The 26,655-nt window shown below is 38.7% G+C and overlaps 2 protein-coding genes across 2 annotated transcripts in view; one reads left to right on the plus strand and one right to left on the minus strand.

The window, feature by feature from the left end:
- Nucleotides 1–379: 379 nt before the first annotated feature.
- LOC104081215 lies at nucleotides 380–3,094 on the plus strand. The gene is made up of 2 exons (XM_009583857.1): nucleotides 380–422; nucleotides 2,095–3,094. The coding sequence occupies exon 2, from the start codon at nucleotides 2,135–2,137 to the stop codon at nucleotides 3,092–3,094; it is 960 nt and encodes a 319-aa protein (XP_009582152.1). The 5' UTR covers nucleotides 380–422; nucleotides 2,095–2,134.
- Nucleotides 3,095–9,116: 6,022 nt separating this feature from the next.
- The window catches only part of WDR64 (WD repeat domain 64), a 57,165-nt gene continuing 39,626 nt past the window's right edge, over nucleotides 9,117–26,655 (minus strand). The window contains exons 12-22 of the mRNA XM_009583859.1: nucleotides 25,761–25,891; nucleotides 24,363–24,455; nucleotides 22,546–22,630; nucleotides 21,092–21,134; nucleotides 19,696–19,829; nucleotides 18,180–18,285; nucleotides 16,433–16,494; nucleotides 15,918–16,027; nucleotides 14,915–15,103; nucleotides 12,570–12,669; nucleotides 9,117–9,260 (exon numbers count right to left, since the gene is read on the minus strand). Of these exons, the coding sequence (XP_009582154.1) occupies nucleotides 9,117–9,260; nucleotides 12,570–12,669; nucleotides 14,915–15,103; nucleotides 15,918–16,027; nucleotides 16,433–16,494; nucleotides 18,180–18,285; nucleotides 19,696–19,829; nucleotides 21,092–21,134; nucleotides 22,546–22,630; nucleotides 24,363–24,455; nucleotides 25,761–25,891 (1,197 nt within the window). The remainder of the gene's footprint in view (nucleotides 9,261–12,569; nucleotides 12,670–14,914; nucleotides 15,104–15,917; nucleotides 16,028–16,432; nucleotides 16,495–18,179; nucleotides 18,286–19,695; nucleotides 19,830–21,091; nucleotides 21,135–22,545; nucleotides 22,631–24,362; nucleotides 24,456–25,760; nucleotides 25,892–26,655) is intronic.

Below are 26,655 nucleotides of genomic sequence, written 5' to 3' on the forward strand. Positions count from 1 at the left end.
TATTGCTGTGACTTAACTTTTTCCCTCTGCATCCCCTGCATGTTGTCCAGAAAACTCTCCAAACCAGTCTGGGATCATCGAGTTCCTCCGGACTCTCCAAGTCTGCCCAGAGCCTGAGCTGTGCGGAGGCAACTTTCTTCCAGTTTGAGAATTACAGAGAGCTCTCTCTCCATATAACTTTAGGCATGAGCTAGTAGTGTTAACGGCTTGATTCAATCATTAACAAGAAATTGCAAAAAGACAAGCAAACTACCGCGGATGACAACAAACAGTTTGGCAGGCGGTGGGGAAGGAACAGCTGTGTCATCCTATTTAAAGTAAGAGGCTGAGGCAAAGAAAACCCGAGTCCTTTTGAGGCAGGTGAGCAGCACCTGGCAGTTGTTGATTTATTTAACTCGGTGCTCGGCCCCACTGCACCTGAGGTAACCTATTTCTAGACTTACACACTCTGCATGTGCAGTCTATTTTTCCGAGAAGAGGGATTTTGAATAATGCTTGAAAATACTCCTTTCCCCAACATTTCTGGTAATGCAAACAGTGAACTAGCAGGTGAAGGTCTGTGTCTCCAGGAAATCTAGGGAAGTGTGAACTATACAAGGACTTGGATAAAAGCTTGTTTTAAGCCAGTAGCTCAAGTAAAAGGAGCTTTTAACTGAAAGGTTAGAAAGAAACTAGAAAAGCTGTTAATCGTGTTTTGCAGGAAAACTGTAGATTAGATTCTCAGGGATGTGATTCCAGCTCACAGACTTTTACAGGACTTTCAGCCCAGAAAGAAGAGAGGAAGATAGATGTTTGCTTTTCCTGTACAGGCTTCTCAGTATGGACCAGCGCAGTGGGCAGCAGAGGTTGTCTCTAAAAAGCCAGCAGGATTCCCTCATAGCAGGAAAAGAGTATTTTGCTGCGTTATTTGGGTGAAATTGCCCTCTCCTTTTCTTAGAGTAGGTGGCTGATGGGAGGGTGCTTCCATACTGCACCCTGCCCTCTCAGTATTACTGGCTGCTCTCATACACGCTCTCAGGCCAGATGTTGTGGACAGATTCTTGCAGATCTTCTTTCTTACTCTCTCCGTTGTCTGTTCCTCTTATCCTCTGCATTTCTGCAGGTGATGTAATGACAGGGGCAGGACAGACAACAGGGCAGCCTGCCTCATCTGCAAATGCATCCGTTTACATACTCCTCATCTGGCCTATATTGAGGGGTTTTTTTATTCATGGAAGTGAAAAGTATCCTTTTTTATTCTGCTCTTCACTGACTTTACTCACTCATTTTACACCCGTCCAACACAGTTACACTCCAAGACCCTGGATCTTTCCAGAGATGTAATGCCTTCAAACCAGAAAGCACTGTCAGCATCTTGCTGAATTCCAGCTTTCCAAAAAATGTCAGAGTTAGTGAGGGCTTAAAAATATCTTGGCTCTCTTGAAGAGAATGGAGACTTGAAAACTAAAGAGAATAGAGTCACTCCGTAATGCACTCGCTGGTACCTATCTATAATGCTATCAAATTAGCTCAGCCTGGAGCATAGCTAGAGATAGAGCTTAGTAGCACTCAGTTTTTATCAGTCTGCTTATTTTAGACAAGCCCAGTGCTGGTCTGAGCTGACTTAGCCTCTAGTTTCTGTAACCATGTGGATAACGGAAAGATATTTCATACAGGTCAATGAGATACAGATGTTCTATCAAATTTTGTTAGAATTTTCTTACATTTCAGAAGTGAAAAAAAGGGAGGCTTTGGTGGGGAAAAAAATATTTCAGATATTTTGCTGGGATCTACTGATTCTCTGGGATCAGATAGGATGATCAAATAGTGTTTGTGCTTTCTGGGGAAATGAAGGAGGCCCAGTAACCTACCATTTCCCTTGCCCTGTTATTCTGGAAGAATCCTCTCTTTTGGAAACACTGCATCAGTTACATCTAGCCACACTAAGTGCCCTGTTCATTTTTGTTTCTCATGTAAGTACTCTCCTCCTTTGTGCTACATGGAATAAAATTAAAACAGGTTAATCAATAACTAATTATTCCAGCAGGAGCTGAACAGTCTCTCATGTGTTCCCAGCTGTAAGTAATCTAAAATCTGTATTTTGCTTTTATGTAGGTACTGATATATTCCATATTGCTGAGTCTTCCAGCAGCAAATGAAGAATATGTATCTGTTCCTCCTTTCCATTTTATATTTGCTTTTGAAAGCCACCGGCACCAAAGATGTTATATTTGGTCGTAATAATTTCACAGAATATCAAGTGGGCAACATGAACCTGATTCTCTCTGTCCCACACGGTGGGTCAATGGAACCCGAAGACATCCCTGATAGAGTGGCTGGCTGTTGGGATGCAAAGACATCCTCTTGTATTTTCTCTCATGAGTGTCCTCCTGGAAGTATTCAAAATTATAAGCAATGCAAAGTGTCTACCAACCAAGACAGGTATACTATAGAGGTGGCTCAGGCTTTTGCTGAAGAAATCAACAAAATTACTGATGGCTTCTTCCCACATATCATTGTAAACCACCTACAGAGGTTCAAGATGGATGCTAACAGGGAAAAGGAAGAAGCCTCCTTTGGAATTCCCCAAGCAGAACAGGCCTGGGAGGAGTATATGGGATTTTTGACCACTGCAAAATCGCAGATGACAGGGGGCCTGATTCTGGATATCCATGGACAAGCACATCCTGAACAGTGGATAGAACTAGGTTACACACTTTCAAAAACTGCCCTTAACTCAGGCGTCTTTTCTGCATGGGGTTTCTCAATTAGCCATCTGGCCAGTCAGCTAGTCAATGTGTCTTCCGAGACTTTGGTTGCAGGGAACAGAAGTTTGGGTAAATATATTGAAGAACAAAATAACAGTTACGTTTGTGTGCCTTCTCCATCCAATCCTAGCCCAAATAATGGGAGCTATTATAGTGGTGGATACATTACAAAGACTTTTGGTTCCTGTAGTTCTGGCACTGTTGATGCCATTCAGCTTGAACTACCCCAGTGGGTGAGGGCAGCTGAAGAACGTCCCGGATTTTGTAAAGCACTAGCAAGGGCTGTAATGAAATTCTGGCAAACTAACTACTGCAGCCAGTACAACCATGAATTTCTGCCATGCTGAAAGAGGCTGTCTTGTTAAGATACCTTTCCATAATACAGTAATGATCTGGAACAACAGAACATCGGATACACCTGGAACATTTAAGCCTGCAATATAATTGTGGATGCTGGTGGAAAGAAACTGACCTGCAAAGGAATACAGAGACATCGACACAGAGAAAATCCACACCTAACAGGTCCGTTAACACACAGCTTTGTACTAGATCCAGCACTGAAAAGACTGCTTGAAGATGAGTGGGTATACTTGGAAGTATCACTTGCCTGGTATGCTTTTCTGTGCTTAATTTCTTTCCAGTAGCATCCTCTGTTCTCTACCACACAATAAACAACTATTCTTGTTCTAATGAATTCTGTGCAGTGCAGTGCCTTAGTAGATTATCTGTTCAAAGAAATGAAGTGTCTCTGCTTTTCTTGTGACGCTTAAGAAAGACAATTGGATAGTATCATTGTGTAAAATGTTTGGAGCCAGGACCAGTTTCCACTTGGTGTTTATAAAGCCCTAGGAGTTGGAACTCTTCGAGTAAACAGTAATGCGGAGCAATGACGCGCAGTCTGAACTACTTCAGATTTTGTTAATTTAATGAATTATGAAAAAAAGTGCTAGAGCATTATAGCACTGTAATTTTGTCACAGTTTAAATAGCCCAACAGTACGGTAGTAACTGGATGGAAGGCTGCTAAAGATAACACATACATATCATGCATTTTTGACAGTTTTCCTTACAGCATGGTTCCCTCCTGAGAGCTGGTCCATTGATTTCATTCAGCATAGGATTAAACATTTGATTGTTACTGGAAATAGTATTACATTCTGGATAGGCTCTTCTGCACAGTGGAGAATATAGTGGCATGAGTAGACATGAGTACAAATCAGCTCTTGGAAAACACAGGCAATTAATAAGGAAAACCAAGGGGAGCAGGCAGCAAGACTGAAAAGAGTACAATTCAAAAATTAAGAACCTATGAAATCCTATCAGTGCTAAAGGTTTGGTAAAAAGAAATGAGTAAATAGTCTGTTCTGAGGAAGTAAACAGTCAGTTAATAAACTGAAGAGAAGTGGGATATCTGCATCTTGAGACCGCAGTAAAATACTTTCGTTCTAACTATAAATAGGGACAATATCAAAGAGAAAATCTTACACAATTATAAAACGTAACACATAAGAGCATCAAAAGAAATGGGTAAGGAGCTCTCTGAACCTGAACTGTTCATTTTTAATAACATCTGAAGACTAGGCAATTTTCAGATAACTGGAAGAGAGCTGATGTAGCTGTCTTTCAAAGGCAAATAGGACTCGGGGAACTGCAGGGGTGTTACCTTTCATATGCTAACTGCTAAATCATGGGGCGGATGAAGGGAACACAAATAGTAAATGGCAGATTACAATTTATCTGGTGCCACTTGGTTTATCAGACAAGGTTGATTTTAGTTTTAATCACAAGATTGGTTAATGTGGTGGGTTGACCCTAGCAGACACTAAGCACCCACCCAGTTGCTTGCTTACTTCTGCCAGTGGGATGGGGGAGAGATTTGGAAGAGCAAAAACGAGAAAACTCATGGGTCGAGATAAAGACAGTTTAATAGGTGAAGCGAAGTTACATGTGCAAGCAAAGCAAAATAAGGAATTCATCCACTACTTCCCATCAGCAGGCAGATGTTTAGCCACTTCCTGGGCAGCAGGGCCTCAGCATGCATAATGGTTACTTGGGAAGACAAACACCATAACCATGAACATCTTACTTTCCTCCTCCATTCCATGAGCTCTTATTGCTGAACAGGACATTATACGGTATGGAGTATGTCTGGTCAGTTCAGGTCAGCTGTCCCGGCTGTGTGCCCTCCCAGCTTCCTGTGCACCCCCAGGATACTCACTGGGGGTGGGAAAAAACCACCTTGATGTTGTGCAGGCACTGCTCAGCAATAGCCAAAACACTGGTGTGTTATCAACACTGTTTTAGTCACAAATCCAGAACACAGCACCATTCAGGCTGCTATGAAGAAAATTAGGTTCATCCCAGCCAGACCCAGTACAGTTGATCATAATATTTTTAAATATACTCCCACAAGATATTTTGCTAAAAAAAAAAAAGCAGTATTACCCCAAAATTTATCATAGCCCTCTAACAAGTTGAAGACAGGTAAATCATTGCAAGTCATTGTATATTCAGTGCATCAGAAGACAGTGTGTCCAGGAAGGCCGGCAGATCAAACACCATTCATTACCAGTAATATAGAAAACCCGTTATTTTCCCCAAAATAGTAGGTAATAGTGGCACTAGTTACATGGATTATCCTAAATACTCACTAAGGTGACACACTTGGCAAGGATTTGTAACTTTAGCCAGACAAAGGATGATAGAACATGTATTCCGTGACTTGTATCATGTTGTGACACTGTCCTGGAATGCTGAAATGCCAAGAAGGATCCAGGGAATCATGACAGATAATTCATTGAATATGAGCTCAGCATGCACTCTTCTGGCTTAGAGAATGAACATAGTCTCTGAAGCAAGGAACTAACAGGCAGAAAGAGCAGGGCATATTAACTCCTTGTTGGGTATCTGATGCTCATAAGATTGTGAGTATAAAATGGAGTTCTGAGGCAGACACTTAAAAAAAAGATAACCACTGTGATTGAAAGAGATAAAAAAGCTACAGAAATCTGCCTTGTAGTGAGACTCACAAAGCTCAAATTATGGTTAACTTTGCTATCAAGAGTAATTGGGAGGCTGATAGAACCTTGGTAAAGGAGAACACCCTGGACAAATTTGGAGCAGAGAGGAAACCTGTGTTTTTGACATGGAGAATAACTGGCAGCAAATGTACATTAAGAACCCTAAGATGCTCCCTTCAACTGGAAGCCAAAATAGTAACACAAATAGGCATTTGGCCACAGAAGATATTAATGATGGGTTCTCTGCCTTGTGCCACCCAGAAGGTTAGATTGGATGAACAGCCAATCTCCTTTGGCACTCAAATTCATACATCTTTCTGTCAGAGCATAAAACCAATTTTATGCATTCCTGATTATTGAAGTTGCTGCAGCATCTTCCCTAAGGAAGCAGATGTCTAATCTGAGATCTCAGGCAAGAGTGTTTTCTTTTACATAATATATGCTACACTGGTCCTGGTTAAGATCTTTGTCTCAAGGCCATGATGAATTCTTAGATGTTGAATGGGCTATCCACTGATTTCAACAGGAATGATTTTTACATAAACCCAAGATCCCTTCCGCTTTTGCCATGTGCTTTCCCAAGCAGAAGGGCAGCTCATTAGGCAGCACAAGATGAAAGATGCTGTTCAGTATGATACTATTATTACCTGTGCTAGTTAAAGATTTGGATTTCCTATTCAGATAAAAACAGAGAATAAAGGATAAGGAGACCAAAGCTTTCTGTCATTACTGTGCCACGGAAGAAGGAACAAACCTATGTATTTGTTTCTTAAATCTTGGTGAGGAGATCAGTTTCCAACATTTGCCAGTTCTCTTCCAGTGCTATCCAAAAGTTCCGTTTTAGATTAAGGGTTCAGAGTCCAATCATAAAAATAGGGAAGATGTTAAGTAGGTTTTAGCACATCCTAGAGGAGAACAGTTTAAGAGTTTCAAGTAACACAAAATCCACCAGAACTACATTGTTACTAGCCTTTCGTTAAGCAAACAGCCACTGGCAACTGCTGAAAAGGAGTATGATTTCTGATCACCCTAAAATATGCTGAGTAACTTTTACAAATTTTGGTCTTGTTTACAACAGTTCAGTGTAAGGAGTTCATATTGAATCACATGATAAAATAAGGATAAAATGATAAAGTAATGACAAAATAATGCTATTATACTTTCACCTTCATTACACCCTGAATCATACATTGACCTTCCTTTAAACTCATCTACTGTGCCCTAGGCTTGGTTTGTACTATATAATAAAAATGATGAAAATAATTGGGGTCAATTGAGTTGACATATAGTGTTTTTAACTGTTTTCAATCTGCATAGCTAAGATTTAAATTGGTGCCACAAAGGATCAGGATTTTGCCCATAAACCTGAACTGACAGGCAGTAAATTGATCAGAAAAATTAATTTAAAAAAACCTTATCAAAACAGATTTTTGCTACCATGACGTGTTAGTGCATTTCTAAAACAAAGTAGCATAAACCAGAAGGAATCTCAGCTGCTGAAAATGAATTTTTTGGGTAATATGGCCATTTCATTCTGTTAATAGTTCTGTCCAAGGCATCTTCTGAACAAACAAAAATATTGGCACTAAAAGGTATTAGAATGATAATTCTGAAGACTTGTCCACACAGCACTAACAAAACAGTTGCAAGGATCTTTGCTATGTTTCTGCTTTTTCTACTTCTGTAATTATGTTTAATTAATATAAAGTTAGCTCAGCTGAAAATAGCGCAGTTAAAGATGACATGTTCTATGATGCTGTGACCTAAATCCAGGTATCTTTAAATAGGGCTGTTTCTCATTATTTGAACCTAGTCTTCCTTCTGTTTTATCTCCACATGATTAACAAAGAAAATCTAAATGTTTCTGGAAGAAGACATTTGACTAGGATACTGTGGCATATGTGTACTACCTATGGAACATCCCATCAACTCTTTGCCTATCCAAGGACACCAAAGCTCCTGAAACACGAGAGAAAGGTTAGAGCAGTACCTCTGGAATAACATTTCATGTTCTTCAGAGAAGTCTGTATGGCTAGCAAAAGAAGAATTTTTGCAGATTTATGGCTCTGAATCTTTAAGCAGTTAATCATAGTAAGGTGCTTTTCCTTCTTAACCATCAAAAAGTGGAGTGAGATGGGCTTTTCTGTGAGTATCTTGTTATAATCATACACTGGCTTTATTAGAATTTTTTCTCTGCATGAAGTACTGGAATAGAAGTAAAGATTTGATTTCTATATGTTCTACTTAAAAATGAAATGGATTTAAATATAATAGAAAAAAACAGAGAAAAAAATTGAAATAAGGAACTTGCTAATCCACTTTCCTGAAGATGGACACTGTGTTTATTTGTCTTGACCCTGTTCTCCACTGAAACCTGTCTCCATTGTCCATCCAATGGGACTGGACATCTCAGCTTTGTTCCACGGAAGACCTTTAAAAAATAAATTGCAAAATTTCAAGAACTAATTAATATATTAGGTGAACAGACCACTTTGATAGCATTTTGTAACAGCACAGACAAAAAATTATTTGTTGTGCATGTAGCTCACAGAAAAAGTCTGATCTCATTTTATTGTAAATCTATTGCAGTACCATCGGCTTCAGTGTAGTTGCTCCTAACTTGCCAAGACACAAGACCCCCTGTATTTTATTTTCTTCCTTTGGAAGAAAATGAAACATAGATTTCCAAGGCACGTTAATGGTCAGAAGAATAGCACATGTGCCAACTATTTGAACTTTGTGCTCCCGAGTTTTCTGTTTTCTGGGATACTCTGTAATGCTGCATGCACAAGCATTAAGTCATATATATTTGCATGCAGAGTACCCTATTCATCCCACCTAACTAGCCACCTAGATGTTAGGAGTCTCATCCAAGCTAGTTCTCTTGGTACCGTCTATAGAAAGAGGTCAGCACCTCTGCTAGGGGTGATTCTTTCCATCCTATGAGAGGTGGGATAGACAAGCCTGTGGACATTGTGGTCTTTCTCCATAGAAGAAACAACCTAGGAAGCCTTGCTAGACAGCTTGCAATAAATCAAATCAATAGTACCCATCAAACAGTATTAACTTACAATAGCCAAAGCTTTGTGCAGATAAGAATGAATAGTTTCTGGGCTGGCTAAAAGAGTTGAGTCTGAGCAAAAAGTTAATGACATGAGGTTGAATAGGAGAAGTAAATGTCTGGAATGCTTACTTTGCAGCACACTCTCTTCAACTGGGTTCCCAAGCTTCCACCAAATGGAGAATGGAGTTGGATAGGTAATAATGCAAACCATGTTAGAAAATTAAATTGAGAAGCAGACAGTTAATAATAGAATGTCAGAGTATGTGATTGTAATAATTTACTAGTGCTAATGGCTTCTGCTGTTATAAATGCCACTGCAAAAGGTAGAAAAGAAAACACTTGTGCTTACCTTATATATAGGAAGAGACCCAAATACTGCACCAGCCTCTCTGTTTCCAGACTCGGAACTTTCCAAAGGTTGTCTGTGGATCTTACCAAGGGAAACCAAAGTCAGAGCATTACTAGCTGAAGACAAAAGGTAATGAAAACATTACTTCTGTTATTGAATTGCATGGTAACATTGACATTATCTGAAGAAATGTATGTCATTACTATGTAGAGAGATTATGGTTTATGCACAGGTTTTCTTTGTACCATGTAAAGGCTGCCTTGAACTTTTTTTTTAAATTAGGAGGGGATCATTCTTCTGCTATAGAAAATGCATAACTAGCAAAATTCCAGCTTCCCAAGGGATGCAAAAATCAAGGCAGTTAACAGCAAAATGCTTTTTATCACCTAAGTTAAAGCTAGTTTTAAACACTTACTTAGTTCTCTCACCTATTAACACCTTGGATAAGCTCAGTAAAGGAATCATTTTCAGGGTACTTGCAGGTTTGGTGGATGCATGCTATCAGAGGACACTGGAAGTCTAGCCAAGGGGTAACGGAGTAAGAACTCCCTCCCAGATGACAGCTTCATCACAGGTCTGTCAGTCTGGCTATCCTTCTGTTGGGCTTTGCAAATCACAAACACTTCAGCAGCCAGTTGGGAAAGATGCAGATGAACAAGACTTTTCTACTGTTAACTGTTGAAAGCTTTGAATTTGCAAAAATACCTCAGGTACCTTGACAGTTCATCCACACTCACATGAATCCCGACACTTGATATAACCATGTTTTCACCCTACGAGGCCAATTTATGGTCCTCCAAAAAGGAAAAAAACGCACCTACAGCTTGAAATATTGCAAAGAACCCTTGTTTCCATCGAATTTGAAAACATGAGTTTAATTTGAAATGGTACATTATACAGAGATTTTCTACTTACATTTTTTCATGGTCCTACTAATACATTACTGAGTGTGCTGCATTAGTAACAGTTTAAGAGATACCACATCTTCACCAATGTAAAACATTCCTGAAGGAATCTGTTCCAGTGTCTGTCTGTCAATTCTAAGCATTACTCATGTGCATTAATTACTAGGCATTACCCATTTCAGAAGGACCGGACAACTGAATTATGGTGAGCTAATCATATACTCTAAGTGTTTGCACAGCCACCAAATAGCACACCTCTAGTCTGAAGTGCAAACTGAAGTCCACTGGTTTGTTCTGCTCTAAGGCGAATGATAGGAAATCAAACCTTTTTCTCATCAAAAGCTCAATCAGAAGGGGACTCTAGTGCTAATGCGTATCAAGCATCTTCTGCTATGAGACCTCCAGTGAATCCTCTTTCCAAATAACTAGGTAAAACCCAAAGCAGAGCCCACCTCTGCTGACTTGTCCCACAGTGTACTCAACCACTGACTTTGCTACAGTAAATTTCATGTTTTATACCCAGCATCAACATATTTTTCCTGCTAACACTATTCTCTATTACACAGTGCTGTACCTACAGCTGTTGAACAGCAGGGGACCAATGATCAACTGCCGTTACTTTGTAGTGCATGCTCCAACGGCACAAAAGCAGCTACATCAGTTTCCCAGTTAAACATAGGCCACTCCGGAGATTGTGCAGCATCTGTGAGTGGTATAACTGTGACTTAAGGCAGCTCGTCAACTTGTTGCTGCCTTGGGGTGAAATGACAGAATGCCTCAAAACTGCATGCTTGACTACCTTTGCTCAGCAGCGAGTAATCCACTAGCTCCAAATAGTCACGCACCCAGATGAGATGAGAGCTGATCTTGTATGCCTGGTGTCCCAGTCAGGAAGGACAAGTGAGAAAGGAAGAACATTGAGAGCAGCCCTGTGGAGAAGGACTTGGGGATACTGGTGGATGAAAAGCTGGACATGAGCACTCGCAGCCCAGAAGGCCAACTGTATCCTGGGCTGCATCAAAAAAAGCATGGCCAGCAGGTCGAGGGAGGTGATTCTGCCTTTCTACTCCACTCTGGTGAGACCCCACCTGGAGTACTGCATCCAGCTCTGGAGCCCTCAGCACAGGAAAGACATGGACCTGTTGGAGCGGGTCCAGAGGCGGGCCACAAAAATGATCAGGGAGACGGAATATCTCTCCTACGAAGAAAGGCTGAGAGAGTTGGGGTTGTTCAGCCTGGAAAAGAGAAGGCTCCAGGGAGACCTTATTGCGGCCTTTAAGTACTTAAAGGGGGCTTAGAAAAAAAATGGGGACAAACTTCTTAGCAGGGCCTGTTGCGACAGGACAAGGGGGAATGGTTTTAAACTGAAAGAGGGTAGATTTAGACTAGATATAAGGAAGAAATTTCGTATGATGAGGGTGGTGAAACACTGGAACGGGTTGCCCAGAGAGGTGGTAGATGCCCCATCCCTGGAAACATTCAAGGTCAGGCTGGACAGGGCTCTGAGCAACCTGATCTAGTTGAAGATGTCCCTGCTCATTGCAGGGAGGTTGGACTAGATGACCTTTAAAGGTCATTTCCAACCCAAACTATTCTACGATTCTATGAACTGGCTGGCAAGACAGGGCAATAAACAGTGGACAAGTGTGTTCCACTCGCCCTGTCATCCTTTCACCCCAGGTACACAGAGAAAAGTAGCTGGTCACATGGAGTAATGTTGTCTTTTACTGACTACTGTTTGGACCTTAGCTGGCCACATTAGGATATCAGATTGTGGTGCATAGGAGACTCACAGTACCACAAATTTTAGGAGAGGATGTTAAGAGTTCATACCCCTCACTAGCTGTTGGCCACTAACCTTTGGGGAAGAATGGTCAGAAAGGTGTTAAAGGAAGCTTTTTTGGCAAGTGGCCATAGGATTTGTATCTTTTTCCTTCTCTATTACAACTGCAAGATAAGTTGTTTTATCTGTTCCCATGCCTTTCAAGGGCTAAACCAGGTAAAGATGGAGGAGCTCCACCATTATTCAATGAGAGTTGTAGAAAGTATTTATAACGATATGTATACTAACTCAGAACTCTCCTGGTTTCTGATTTCATGGGAACCCTGAAAGAACTATTGTGTATAACCAGGGATTCACTGTTGTTCTAGTATTTTCACACTTCCTTCAAGTAAACTTAAGATATTTAGGATTTCTGTTGGACCATGTGAAAATTCTAGGTTTTTTTAATGCTCTTAAACCAAACAAGTGAATTGGTGTGTGCTACCTTCTAAATTGGAATTTGGAAGTGTGAAACAATGAGAATGAAAACCAGAGAGTTTCTTTGATCCCTCTGTTTATGCATTTTTGATCTAGCTTGTCCATTGAATGAGAAGGATATGTAGGGTTATTTGTGGCTAATTTCTAAATGAGAAATACAATTGCATTTCCTATACGTTGCACAGAACAGAAACAAATTTGTCATATATTACATACACTAGCTACCTTTGGAGAAGCCAGAGCTTTGAAAAACTTCAAGTCCTGAATTATGTCCACATGTTTAGGCTTTTTTAAAACTGAAGGTGATCTGGTCAGTGACTTCCACCTGTACACACAAGACAGAAAAAATCTGATGCCCCTATCAAAATGGCAATTCTGAATGCAACATTCTTAGCTGGCTCCAAAATAAAATTATTTTGAAGTATAAATTATTCCATGTATCTTCAAAACATAATTTATATTAGGACCTTCATAGGTGTCATGAAGTGCTTCACTAACACTTTGCCAATCCAGATACAGGCTTGTCATCTTTAGGAGGCTGGAAATGTTGATATAAAAAACACTAGTAACCACAATTGGGTGCTAACTCACTGTCTGATAATGGCTTTTCAGCATTTCTGTCAGTTCTGACTACAATTCCTGTATGCCACTTTCATAACAAAGGAGGTTTCCTCTGCTCATATATCTGGTTTCCAAAGTCAGTCACAAGATGAAATGATCTAGACTAGAGTGTCTATTAGTGTGGATTAACACAGTTTCATTTATAATCAGGAAAATAAAGTCAGATCACACAAGCTAAGGAATTATAAACTACAGAGAGAAACTGAGACCATTCTTCTGTATGGGTCTACCTACCTGCTGACATTTTTCAACAGATCACCTGAGTCTCTTGTTTAAACTGTAAGCACCTATGCTATTCAGCTGGGTTTGTACCTTTTCATATATATGCACATTTGGAGAATATCTGTTATTAGCATTTATAACTTGATTTGTTAATTGAAATTCTAAAATATTATCTTAGTGACTTATATGACCACTATACAGTAAGCGAATTGTAGTAGCATTGTGAAGATAACTGACTTGACCTAACAGAAGCTCCTGTATCCCGTAAAGAACAAAACCTAGCATCCATAAGTAACACAGCCTTTTGGCTGATGGTTGGCTAGCTATCCATAACATTATTTTGTACAATTAATCCAGAGGAATCAAATTACTCTTGAGGTGGCAGCACACAGAATATATAGAATGATAAGACTGAAACTTTCTATTGTGCAGCGTGTGGCCGCCTTTTTTTTTTTTTCTTCAGTTCTCTGCACAGTTAAGCAGGCTTCTCATTTGCTTCCACTCTGTTTAATTAATGTGTTTTAAATGTATGATAGCCATTCTCCTTTACTGAAATATTTGAAAGGTCCTCAAAAAGTAGTCACAGTTTGACACAGGCATATCATTTATGGAAAGTTTCTTTAAGGTTAGCTAGCTTATTTTTTATCTTTGATTCGAGAGGTTTCAAACTAGCTACTGACTATTCAAAAGGACTACAGGGGTTAGTCTTTTAAGCACAGCCAAGCACTTCTCTATGTTGATGAGCTACTGTTCTGACTTCAGTAGGACTGCTCACATTAGTAAGAACTCTATGGAATAATAACTGTTAGCAGGATACCGAACTAAATGGGGTAACAGTAAAGCACCTTAGAGATTTCCCATTGTCCCAAAGTGCTTTGGTTAAAAGGCAGCCTAAGAATGCACATGGTATATGAAACCTTACCACTAAAGCATGCATGACTTTTTAAGCCCTGAAGTAATTTCTCCCAGATTTGGACTGCTTTGTTACTAAAGGCAATGTGCATGTTGCCTCTGAAGATTCCTGCTTCAGTATTTATGTTAATTTGGTCAACCCACTAATTAATGAACCACGGAACTCCAGGACTAGAAATATGACTTAAGCTAGAGAGTCAAGGCTCTCTGGCTTGATTTGTAAGTAACTACATCCCTTGAGAACTCTGACTAGAACGAGAGAGGTCCAACACTGCTATTGAACATGCAACATCTATGCCAGTGTCAGAACGTCATGATCAGAGGTATGCGAATGTATCCATAACATCCCAGCAAATTTAAGAAGACATTTTTTAAACTGAAAGACTAAATTGGGTTTATTCTTACAGAAAGATTTGGGTTTGGGTTGAAACTATTCACATTAAGCTTTTTCAATAAATTTTTTTTGGATCCCAGAAGTATATCAGCTTGTGGAACTGGAAAGGAAACAGGCTGCTAACCTGAACAATGTACACATAACATACAGACTCTAATTAGGCTAAAATCTGAGACAATTATCTAGTCATCACTATTACTGAATTCAAATCCTGAATATCACCTAATCCTGACTGTCACCTAGTCATAACAATTCCGAGATTTATCCATGCTCTGTAAAAACATTTTTTTAAAAGGATTTTTATAAATAACTCATAGGAAATACTAATATTTTTCTGACCTTCAGGTGAAAGGTGCTTTTTCAGTATATTTTCAGAACAGTTCCCCCAATCATACATATATCTAAATGTATGAGATCTTACTTGTCCCTGTCCAGCATTAGAGGATATTCAAACATCTTCTTCTTTTCCATATGCTTGCTTTCCTCTTTAATTATAGTAGGAATGTTATTAACATCACAAGGCAAAATCAACCGACTGATGTCTGATAAGTCAAACTTCCTAGGTTGTCCGAAGTAACCAAGATAGTATCCGTTCATGGCATGCCAGAGCCTACAGACATAGTAGAAGCAGTGCCAGAGGACAGAAAGGAAAAATGGATACTTTTAGAAGTGGAACAAAAAGTGGCAAAATATCTGTCTACATTATCAAGTTCTGCAGCACTGTTCTAGAGTTCAGTATGCTAGTCATAAAAAAAAAAACCAAAACAAAAAATCAATGAGATGATTGAAGTTCACTGTTTATAATGTAAGTAACTTGAAAGTAAAAAAATCTCAGAAGGATGTTGTAAAAATCGGAAAACAAACAGTTCATCTTTATAATTACAAAACTGAGGAGTAAAGGCACCAATATCCTGAATTGTTCGTACAGTAAAGTGCTGCACCAGAGCAGGATTTACATAAAATTTCCTCATGGATTCCCCCAAAAAAACAACAGAAACCCCTTCAAATGTACTTGCTAGCCAAGAAGGAATTACAGTTGTCTATAAAGCATCTTCAGACTGCAATGGTTTAACTGCAGAAGCGTTGGTTAGATGCAATGCTTAGGACCCATGTCAATTTAACAAGTATTGAAAGCTGAAATAGGATTAGAACAGGAGGTCATTTCTAAAATGATGGGGCCATTACCTGTGCATTCAAGATCACCTTGCTGAAAGAAAATGACAGTCTGCATAAAGTCTGATTTCCTGAGAAAACTGTAAGCGTTACATTAAAAAATTAGTTCTTTCAGGTGCAAAACAGAAAATGCACCCAGTGTTGTATTTTATTTAAGTTCTAGCCTATATACAAGTCCAGCAAGAAGAGGAACTTTGGAGACAGTTCAACTGATTTGCCATAGCAGTAAGAAGTATTAGTCATTTTTGTACCTGACTGAACCATCAACGGATGCTGTCACTACCACATTTTTCTCCTCTTCATGAAATAAGTCAACCACTTCATTAGAGTGTGCCTTCCAGCAGAGCTCCTCCTTTATTTGCTGAGGGAAAAAAGCAACGTAACCATATTTCAGGCAGTTCTGTATGCCACCATGGTTGCTAGCTTAGTGGATTTATCAGCATGGCTTTCTGAAAATTAAAAGAGGTGAAAAAGTAATCCCTCCATGAAACAGCCTGCAAATGGCATATAGTAGAAACATCACTTAGGGGACATGGATAAATTCATTCTTAACGTAGCCTCTTTGAACACAATGGAATAATGCTAACAGCATTTTACTTATGTTTTTCTTGTTTTTCACAGCATCAAGTTATTATTTCAAGCGAAAGACATGACCTTTATGTGCAGGAAACATTTTTAGTCCCCATAGAACTCTGAATCTGTTTTTCTGTTTGTCTTATCTTGGTATACCGTTCAGGTTAAGAAAATCTGTCAGACTTTTCCTTACATTTTTACTATTTTGTGGATCTTCTAAGAATGAGGCAATGCTCCAGCACATAATATGTCCCTCTGTTTAAGAAAGGAAAAAGCAAAACATCAGTAAATTTCATTAGTGCTACACATTCACTAGTTGCTACCATATTCTCTTGGTAAACACTGGGCAGAATGAAGCAGAGATTACAGGTCAGTGAAGGTTATTTTAAGGTGAATGTCACTATCTCATTGACAAGCACAGACTAGAAAATAATGGACCATTCATTAATATGCAAAGAAATATGTATACTCTTTGGAAGCAATGTGTCATTAACTGGATAGGTTTGAAATGGAAAGAACGTAGATTTTTTTCTTTAAATGACATGCGTAAAAAATAAGAGTCATCTTGTCAAGACAGTTATCTATTGCACAAACTAGGTATGAGAGCTTCCTGGGATTAAACTGTTTTTCAATCTTGGTAAAATGGACAAAGTTCGATTAATTGCCTACATAATGAAAGCTTAACGTTTTACAACCTTTTAGTGCATTGATGTGAAACTAGAGTCAAAGAATCATTTTCCTTATGACCCACAACTGCTCAGTTTCCTGCCTAGGCTCCCTCTTTCCTGATGAAGTTGCCTCTTATCTCTCGCATCTACTACTAAACAGAGGAATCTTTTGTGTAATTCCACCCTTCATACTGGTCACATCTGGTTTCTAGGACTGTACAGTTGCAATCAAGCAAGGAGGCTGACAGAGAAGTTGACCTTTTCCTAACAAGGAAAAATCTGTAATGGGAACAAGAAATTGGTAGTAGCACTGCAGATAAAAGAGAAGGGTGTGGAAAGCATGAAAAGCAAATACACAGTGGCACAAACACAAAAGGACAAAGGGAGAGTATCAGGTGAATAGGTAATAGGGTGGATACTTTTCCACAACAAATTAAAATCCTGTTCAGTGCATGCTGCCTTCCTGAACTCATTTATTGATTTGAATCAATGGGGAGTGGAAACTCCTCTTCATTTTCAGCATTAACGTCAAGCTACTGCTCAGTTTTGAAACAAATGGGAAAAAAACCTTTGCTCTGTCCAACTTCTGACAGTATAAGAGCAGGAAGCTGGCAGGAAACAGTTTTAATAGGTATTTTAGAAGAAAAGTGAGACATTAAAGGACAAAAATCTCATATGACAGATGCAGAAGAGGAAAATTGCCAGGGTGTTTCTAAAGGTTTGGAGGAGAATCAGACAGCAGATAAACTCTTGGACTTTCTGCCAGATTTGGTGTGAAATTAAAAGTCTAACGCTGAGCTGCTAGCACAGACCACAAGTGCTTTCTTATATAGCAGCATACTGCTGAAGCCATTACTGTGCACTCTGTATCAGTGTCTGAATCATGGTTCTTGGTACAGCCACAGCCGCAGTTTTTTATTTAGTTTTGTTACTGTGGATGTGAAATTTTTGCTTGTTTTTTAGCAGTAATCTTTGCCCTTGGTATTAATACAGTAATTCAGATGAAAAGTATATGCAGGGCTTGTGAACAAAGAAAATCATAATGTCTTTTATGAAAACAATTCTACTGATAATGCTATTAATGTAATGCTAAGCTTTAATCTACCATCCTTTCATACCAGAAAATACCTTTTCAATTATTTAATTATAGCTTTGATGGAGAAAGTCTGACAGCATTTGGACCTTCATTTCCACATTTCTCGCACATTTACAACATGATATTTTGTGGTCCTACAAACTGTCCTGAACAGAATGACTAACATGTTTACTCACCCTTACTGCCTGCCAAAAGCATTTTAGTGGAGATGTCTGTACATAGTGCTGTCAGAGGAACTGAAGGATATTTTGAAAATGGCAGAAGTTCTTTCACTAAGTTTCCCTGAAATAAATAAATAAACAAACACATATTTCTCTTTATAATATCTACATGGAAAAAAAAAAAAATCAATGCATCAGAAGTTGAGTGCCATTGATTTGATCTATTCAGCGTCACTCAGCTTGTATCTATTCAGAAAGCAGCTAAAAAGGCAGTTTCCTAATCTACTGAATGACCAAGATAGCTGGGATGTATTCTTCTTCTGGTTGCCATCTCTTCTACATCAAAAGAACAAGCTATTTCACTCTTCAGGCAATTCACAGTCTATCTGTACCTACCCTTACTTTACCACTTAACTCTCATTTGCTGTGGAGTATCATCAGCATGCATCTCATTTGCTACTGAAATACCGTTTCTTGCTGCAAATGGACCCATGATGTCTCCTTCACCAACTTGTTATATTTTTCAAGAAAGCATTAGTAGACTTTCTCCCTGACTGTCTCTTCAGGTTTGAGAGGAGGTGAGGGAGAAAGGCTTGCTGATAAGGAGAATCTTGACTGTGTCATCCATGTAACGATGACGACAATCATGTTAGTGATGACATCACCATCATCTGAACTTGGAGATTCCTACAGGAATCTAAGCACACTAATATATCAACCATGAAGACAACAAAACCCAACAAAGCCCACACCTACTGTACTTGGGGACATTTACCATCATATTCTATTTTTGCATAAAACATCTGCAAAGATACCTCACCATCTTTCTGAAAAAATCTTGCTATGACTTGCCTTTACTGGGATTCCTGTTAAAGCCTTACATGGCTGACGTATTGTGATCACTGTCTGCCACAATGACCAATATTACCCAGTCATATCATGGTACTCCCCCTTCTTTCTGCATTTGCTTTTTATCTCTTGTTTAGAGTAACGTGTTTTCTGGAATAAAGTCTCAGAGGTCCGAGGTGATATGACAACTAAGCCATTGGCATTCTGTTGTATGACTGGCTTTACAAGCTGATTATAGCTGTAGACACTATGTATTAGGATACTATTCTCTCCTGATTTGTAACCCTACTAGTGCTAGCTGGCTTATGCAAAATTCCAGATATATTTCTCCTCTTCTGAGAGTAGGACACTCTGCCTTGCCTATCATCCTTTCTTAGAAGGTAAATAATGTGGGTGAAAAATCAGCTTCTAGACTTTCACATAACTTTACAGTCAGTTTTTGTTATAATTATTTCAAGTCATGTTTCTTCATTTTCCTCTTGCCATTACTCTCTGCTACAGTTATTAAAGCAGAACTAATTTGTGTCTGTGGAAGAAACTATTAACCAAAAAATGCAACGAAACATCTGCAATTGCTAGTTAAAAAGCGTGTTTCGAAAGATTAGTAGAATTCTGGAACTTCTCTAGATTACTGGATCTTCTCAATTGTCCAGTCCCATCCCAAAGACATTCAGATAGCTACCTGAATTCTCCATAGGCAGATACAGCCATTTTCATGAGCAGAAGCTAGTATTGGTGAGTGTCCTGGTACAGCGTTGGATACCTGTGCGTTCATCTTCAAGTATTGGATATTCTTATACCTAGGTGTGTCTTCTGCTTTGGAACACAAATGATCATACATTTTCTTGACAATTTTTAGTACTGCTTTTGAATGTACAGAAATTACATAACTAAAAAAGAGTAAATTTGAAAATAAACTCCATCATCAAGATGGCATTACTCTGAAAACATTACAGATACGGATAAAAGACAACTGAAAAGAAATTAGAACAATCTTCATGATCTTATCTAAACCAGCCAGAAGTATTGCTCCATGATGTGGGGCTCCTTATTTAAGCTCCATGTGCTCCTTATTTAGAGCACAGTAACAGATTTCACAGAAACTGCAAGCACCAGTGAGAGTAGAGGAGGAGTGCAAGATAGTGGTCATCAGGACAGTTGAGAGGCAGTTCTGCAGCCTCTGCACGAGGCTTCTAGAGATTACTATCAATTCAGCAATGAAATGTACTTCTCAAGTTCAAAACTTCTGCTAAATGCAAGGCGGTGGTCGCAGAGAACCTTTTTTGAGTTCCTGTTGTGACTTCCCCAGAGCTGGAGATGCTGGGGAGTCCCGTGAAGGTCCTCAGTGAAATGGACATTCAGTGGATACAGGACCTAACATGAGTGTCTATTTCATTGAGCAGCTACAAGGCTTAGGGATATTCTAGTTTCAGGGCATGTTTTCTTTGCAAAATAAATTCAGCTTAAATCCACATTTCAGATGATCAAATTTCTTGTTATTGGGAAAGTCTGCTTTCCAGCAAAGGATGTCTAGAGGATTCAGAAGAATCTAGAGGATTTGCTTCTTGCAAATTCACTGACTCCATTTGCACAGCTTTAACTCTTAAGCACTTGTCTCTCTCTTGTTTCTGTTGTTTTAAGGATATATACTATAGGGAAGATTTTTCTTTCTAAAATTCTATCTGCTTTTGAAGATTTTCTCTGTGAGGCCACTCACTCATACTTGACTCAAGTTGGGTCTTGCTATACCATTTCAATAATTCATTGCTCGAATATTTATGTGGAAGAGAAGTGTGTATAGTTGACATTCCCAAATTCTGCAAGGTTTTCAGCATCCTGTCTATTTAGAAAAATCAGCCATTAGGCCCTTGCATATCCTGCATCCTGGACTGGCTTTTGGGAAATAACTGCAAGTCAGGGGTGAGCAAAAGACGTTGAGGTGTGTCATCCACATACCAATGGTATCCCAAGTATTCTAAACACAGTTTGTCAGACAAACTGACAAACTCAGTTTCTGTGGTAATCTGGGCAGACCTTATGGATCAACAACAAAGAGAATGAAAAACATCTTTCCATACCTGTTGTTATTAGAGTATTAATTTCATCACTTCTTACATTTTCCTAAAAGCAAGGAATAAAATGTAGCAGAATTAGAAAATGGAACTTGGGTATAACTACAGAACAGTTCTCTATTTGAAATTATTTTAAGAACTTATTTTTTTTTTAATTGAGGCATTCAAATATTCCCCCAATTTCCATTCAATCTGGGACAGCACTGAGTGAAAATGAGAAACATTTTATCTGAAGAGAATCAAAATCACAGATGAACAAATCACAAATTACATTAATTGGAATTTAGGAGCATGCTAAAGGTAAATTTGGCTGAATGGCATTAATTTCTTAGGAAAAGCAAAGTCGATCACTTACTTACAGTCATGTGAAAGTAACCTTGATCTTTTACTTAGAGAATTTAATTCAGAGCATGCATATAGTCTTGTTACTGCCTTGAGCAAAGACGAACAAAGTGCATAGCAGTAACATTTACTCACATCTGCATCTTCAGTATAAGAATAGTCACAGTCCTTCATTTGTGCCTTACTATATAGGCTTCTGAGGATCCCCAAGGCTGACAGTAATCAGTATACTGGCCTCAAAAATTGCTAAGCCAAATAAGGCAGGAAAAACTATGCAGTCACGAGTGTTTGAGGCATCTTAGAAGAGGAAAAGCCACTTCAATCTCATCCTACCTGTAAGGCTTGATCTGTAAGGCTTGATGTGTTGGGTGTTTGGGGATCTTTTTAAGAGCCGCAAATGACTGTCCATTTTGTTATTCTAATGACTACATAGCACAAGATATTGTATACTTTAGTTTGCGGATGACAGTTAGGCCTGTGTCTACTTGGAAATTTATGAAAGTGCCATGCTCTGCTGAAACAATGTGCTGGAAAGAATCTGAGAGGTAGCAGGATTTTCCTTTTTTTGCCTACTTGCTCTTTGTTGCTCTGCAGATATGGCATATTATTCTGGCACAAAAGGACAAAAAGTGTCACAAAAATGATAATGCTATCCTTAGCAAATAGTACACAGACTGAGACACTGGCGTCTTGATGGTAAATTAAAAAAAGTTCTCATACTGTCATTTGAAAGCAATGTATCCAAGCAAGTGTGGCTGCAATGTAGATGTGGTTCCACTTTTATTCAAGTACTTCATGATTTATCTATTTTACCTTCCCCTTTGAGTTCTTCTATACCCCTATTTAAAGTCAGAATTGCTAGTGATAGGCATCTGATAAACACTGTGATAGCTATTCCATGTATCACAGAGCTAGCTGCCTGGCAGAATGTATTCTTACTTCCCCACTTCATTCAGCTTAGGTGAACAAAGTTCATTTCTCTGTAATTCTTGATATTTAGTTTTGTGCATGGCTTTATGGAGGGATTTTAGTAAGCTACAGGATTTTAAAACGAAAACCAAAATGAAAACAGAAATTTGTTTTGAATGCTACCAAATCCATGAAGCCACTACACTTACCTTATGTAGGTTCAAAGACCTGCTCTTGTGCTCTGGAATGTCACTGATATCACTCCTCACAGTAGCAGCAGTAGAGGGCAGGGAACTAATTTTCCTGTGTGAAAAAAATTATTGGAGATCACTGATATTCTTGAAGGTACTGTTTGCTATCTGGAATTCAACATCATCCAGTGTAATAAAGCATAATAAAATACTGTCTTGATTAGACTGATTAGAGTAAGGGTTGTTGGTGGTTTAGAAATTTATCCAAGTAACTAGGCAATATTTGCATATTACACAGCCAACCTCTCCTGTCAGGAGTTTTGAGCGAATTAAATCCATAGTAAATCAAAATTAACACTGGTGTTCATCCTCAAGAAGTGAAGGGGAAAAATTCGGTGCATGCCAATGGCTTATTCCCTTTCATTTTACACAGCGCTTTGCTCTGCAAGTAGTTTTCAATTAATTATAGAAACTTATTTTCAATCTGTTAAGATAATGATCAGAAATGGGATTCTGTGGAAGAAACTCAGGAAAAAAATTTGGAGGTGGTCTTCAATGTTTGTGTTTCTGTGTCAAGAAAAGTTCTGACTGTGCTAGTGAGAGGTTCTGGCCACTTAACTTACACCAGTGTCACAGCTGCTCTGTTTTTGAGAAGAGTGTATCTGAATAACTGGGATAATGTAAAACACATATAAAAAGTATGCAGCTGGGGTAGCCCACTTAAATTTGGACAGGTGGCCATGACTTTGTAATTTTTCAGTGTTTGATTTTACAAACTTGCTACCGTTCTTGAACATCGTGTGTGTATATATATGATCACAGTCAAATTCATCCAGGTACCTTCCCAGTATGTACAAAACATCCTAAGCCTATATGATTCAAAGACAATTGTAGAATCCTCCTGCTTAAGCATAATCAGAACTTTTCTTGGTTTATAAAAAATTCTATTTATTTGTGAATTGTAATCACCACATTTTAATTTAGCTAGAATTTATTAAATTAATAATAAAGCTATAATGTCAAAAAGCAAATTTATGTTCAATTAAGTGGCACTGGTACATTTAGGGGTGTAGTAAATGCATAAGCTACGTGAAAGTTTTAAAGCAACATAAGACCATAAACCATCCCTATGATTCAGGAGAGCAAAAAGGCTGCCTAATTGCTTAAGACCTTAAAGCCACGTAAGTATTTAAACCATACTGAGTCCTTTTGGCTACCATTGCCTTTGCATATCCATTGGAAGACAAGCACTTCTGAAGTTATGTACACGTGCAATGCCTTTCTCTCAAAATGGGCATATTTGGCTAAAATTTTATTCTCCATCCAACACTACCAACATATAGCCAGGTTCTAGTTTGTTTTAAGATGAAACTTGAGGCTGCACGCTTCAATGAGCTTGCCTCTCTCTTTGTTTGCTGAGAGTATCTAATATCATGAGGATTGTATCAGGTTTAAAATAAAGAAAAAGCCTGCTGCCACACAGAGTTATCCCACAGAGATAAGAATCAAAGAAGGTACAGTACACAGGCCAACTAATACTTGACAAAAGCTGATCTCTGTTGAATTCTTCAACAGAATTGAGGCTTATGAGGTCATTTAGAGGACAAAAGGATAGCTTAGTGGAGTGTAAAAAAAGTACATATAATATGGATGGATAAGCATTACAAAAGTTTAAGGATGGGAAAGCTAATTAACTATTTGAACTTGAATTGACTAAATGCAAAGAAAATCTCAATTTAAATCAGCTATCTTGGACAAACATTACATCAGTTTACCAGAACAAAATTCCAAATGACTGCGCCTGTCCTGGGGGAAGATAAAATGCACACAGTTACCTGGAAGAGAAAGCACTGTGTACAAGGAATAACATGGCATTGACTCCAGATGCTTGAAGAACTGAAGTCTCGCTGTCTTCATTATTTTTACACCTGAAAATAAAGATGTTTGTACAGGATGTGTCAGATAGGTTGCGTATTGTTCCCAGAAAAAGTTGCAGATGTTATTTGTAATCTAAAAAATTAAACATTTCATTTCCCAGAATGCATGTCACCTAAAAGTTTTAGACACAGTTTTTCAGAATCAGCCAATCAGTTATGATGGATTAATGTCAGTGAAGAGTACGTACAGAATGTGCCTGTGCCAGGAAAAACAGGAACCTGATGGAATGATGAACATTTCATTCAGCCAAGTATTTTCTTGAGAATTAGTATGTAAGAGAAAAGTAAAGTAACTTATGTTGAAGTTAACTAGCTAAGTTAATGTTAGAAAAGTACCTTGTTCCTGGCATTCAAACCAGTCACGTGAACCTTGGGTAAAATACTCTACTTACAAAGCATTGACTTTCCTGTCTTCCATGCATCCACATGAATTGGCTCCCTCATATACAGGGAGGCAAAAGCAAAGGAAGAGACAGAGCCAGAACTGCAATTAAGTTTTGCTTATTTCCTGTGGTACAGAAAACCTCCGCTCACTTTCTCACAAACATGCCAGTTTTACCCATGAACGATGCTGTGAAACTATTGGGTAGGATAGTTAAATATTGACTTTATATGGTCTTAAAAGGCATGTATTCCATCACCAACACAGAAGTACTACCATGCTGCTCCACTCAGTATAACCAGACATATTGTCATTGTTCACTTTCCTCATGTAGCCGCTTAATTCGCATGAGAATATCTGGAACCATCCTATGCTCACTTTTTGTCACTTTCTGTGAAAGATTTTTACTCCCAAACCTCCAAAATCACTTCAGATTTCTCCGTGTTGAATGTGACTTCTAGTCATCTAGATATAGGCAATGATACTGATAATGTAGAACATCTGCCATTATCATCTGAAGTAGCATTATTTCCAGGTGTCCTCCCAAACACGAAACTTCCAAAATAAGGATGTTTCTATAGCTCAGTAGCAGCCCCTAGTCAATGACAGAGTGGCTTACACAGTGAGAGTTTCCTTCAGTGGCAGTACTGAGTTATGTTAAAACGCTGTTCTTAATTACATCATCTCTTCCCTAAATGACTCTCTCTCTTGATCACTTCTCCTACCTGCAATGTCAGGACTAGCTAGCAAAGTAATTTGAAGTGGGAGGGAGGGGGCCCTGCATAAACTGCTACTTTAACTCCTGCTTGTCCATCACCCTTTACAGTTGGGTATCTTAGAATTTCCAGTATGCCATTTGAAAAGTTTGTATGAAATACTGGAGATCAAATTGCCTCCATGAAAGCAATACTTACAGGCATCTCACAGAGGCAGATTCAAAATTCCACAAAATTATTGCACCATTTGCACTTCCTGTAGCTATCAAACTGCAACCTTCTAGTTTTAAAACATCAAAACACTTCATTTCCACAGAAGGTACAAAATTCTACAAAGAACATAAAAAAAATTTTGAGCAGGAGCAATGTGGACTCTAGAGAGTGAAATGTTTTAGCTGTTAATTTAACAAGATGCCTAAATTGACAGTGTCTACAACAACTGCATATTCAAGGCTATTCTAATACTATTGTATTTGAGCTACACAGAAGCACCAGAAGGAAGCAGGGAGTGATACTACTGGGAGACACCCTGCTGCAGAGAACAGCGGCCTCCATTTGCCAACCTGACCTGCTATGTACGGCACAGCTGCAATTAGAACGTGTGAAAACAGCTGTAAGAACTGAAGAACTGTAAGAACTGAAGATTAATCAGAAGTAAGTATCTATGCAGATACTCTAATCAGGTTAAAGGAATGAGTCACATGAAAGATCTAATGACCTTTCCATAAACATCATCCAGATCTGTCACAGAGTTAGTGAAATTATACAAAACAAAACTTAAGCCTCATGGACTATTCAAGTTAAATTGGTCAACAATTGGAACATAAATTTGACATCTTATTTTACCAAAGCAATAAGAGAAAATGGAATCACTTTAACACGCAGCTAGATCTTTATGCGTCACTATTACTGAAGGTCAGTCTAGCTATACTAATGAATGGCATTTCATTTCTAGAAGACTTTACACAAGAACCTCAACTTACTATTTTGTACAGGAATGTGAAGTGTATGTTCAGAGCAGCTGCTTAATCATGGCGACAACCATGCAATGGATTATTAGGCAGATATAGCCATTAGAAACAATCACTTTCTT

Source organism: Fulmarus glacialis, unplaced genomic scaffold (assembly GCF_000690835.1).
Source record: "Fulmarus glacialis isolate BGI_N327 unplaced genomic scaffold, ASM69083v1 scaffold23058, whole genome shotgun sequence".
NCBI classification, from domain to species: domain Eukaryota; kingdom Metazoa; phylum Chordata; class Aves; order Procellariiformes; family Procellariidae; genus Fulmarus; species Fulmarus glacialis.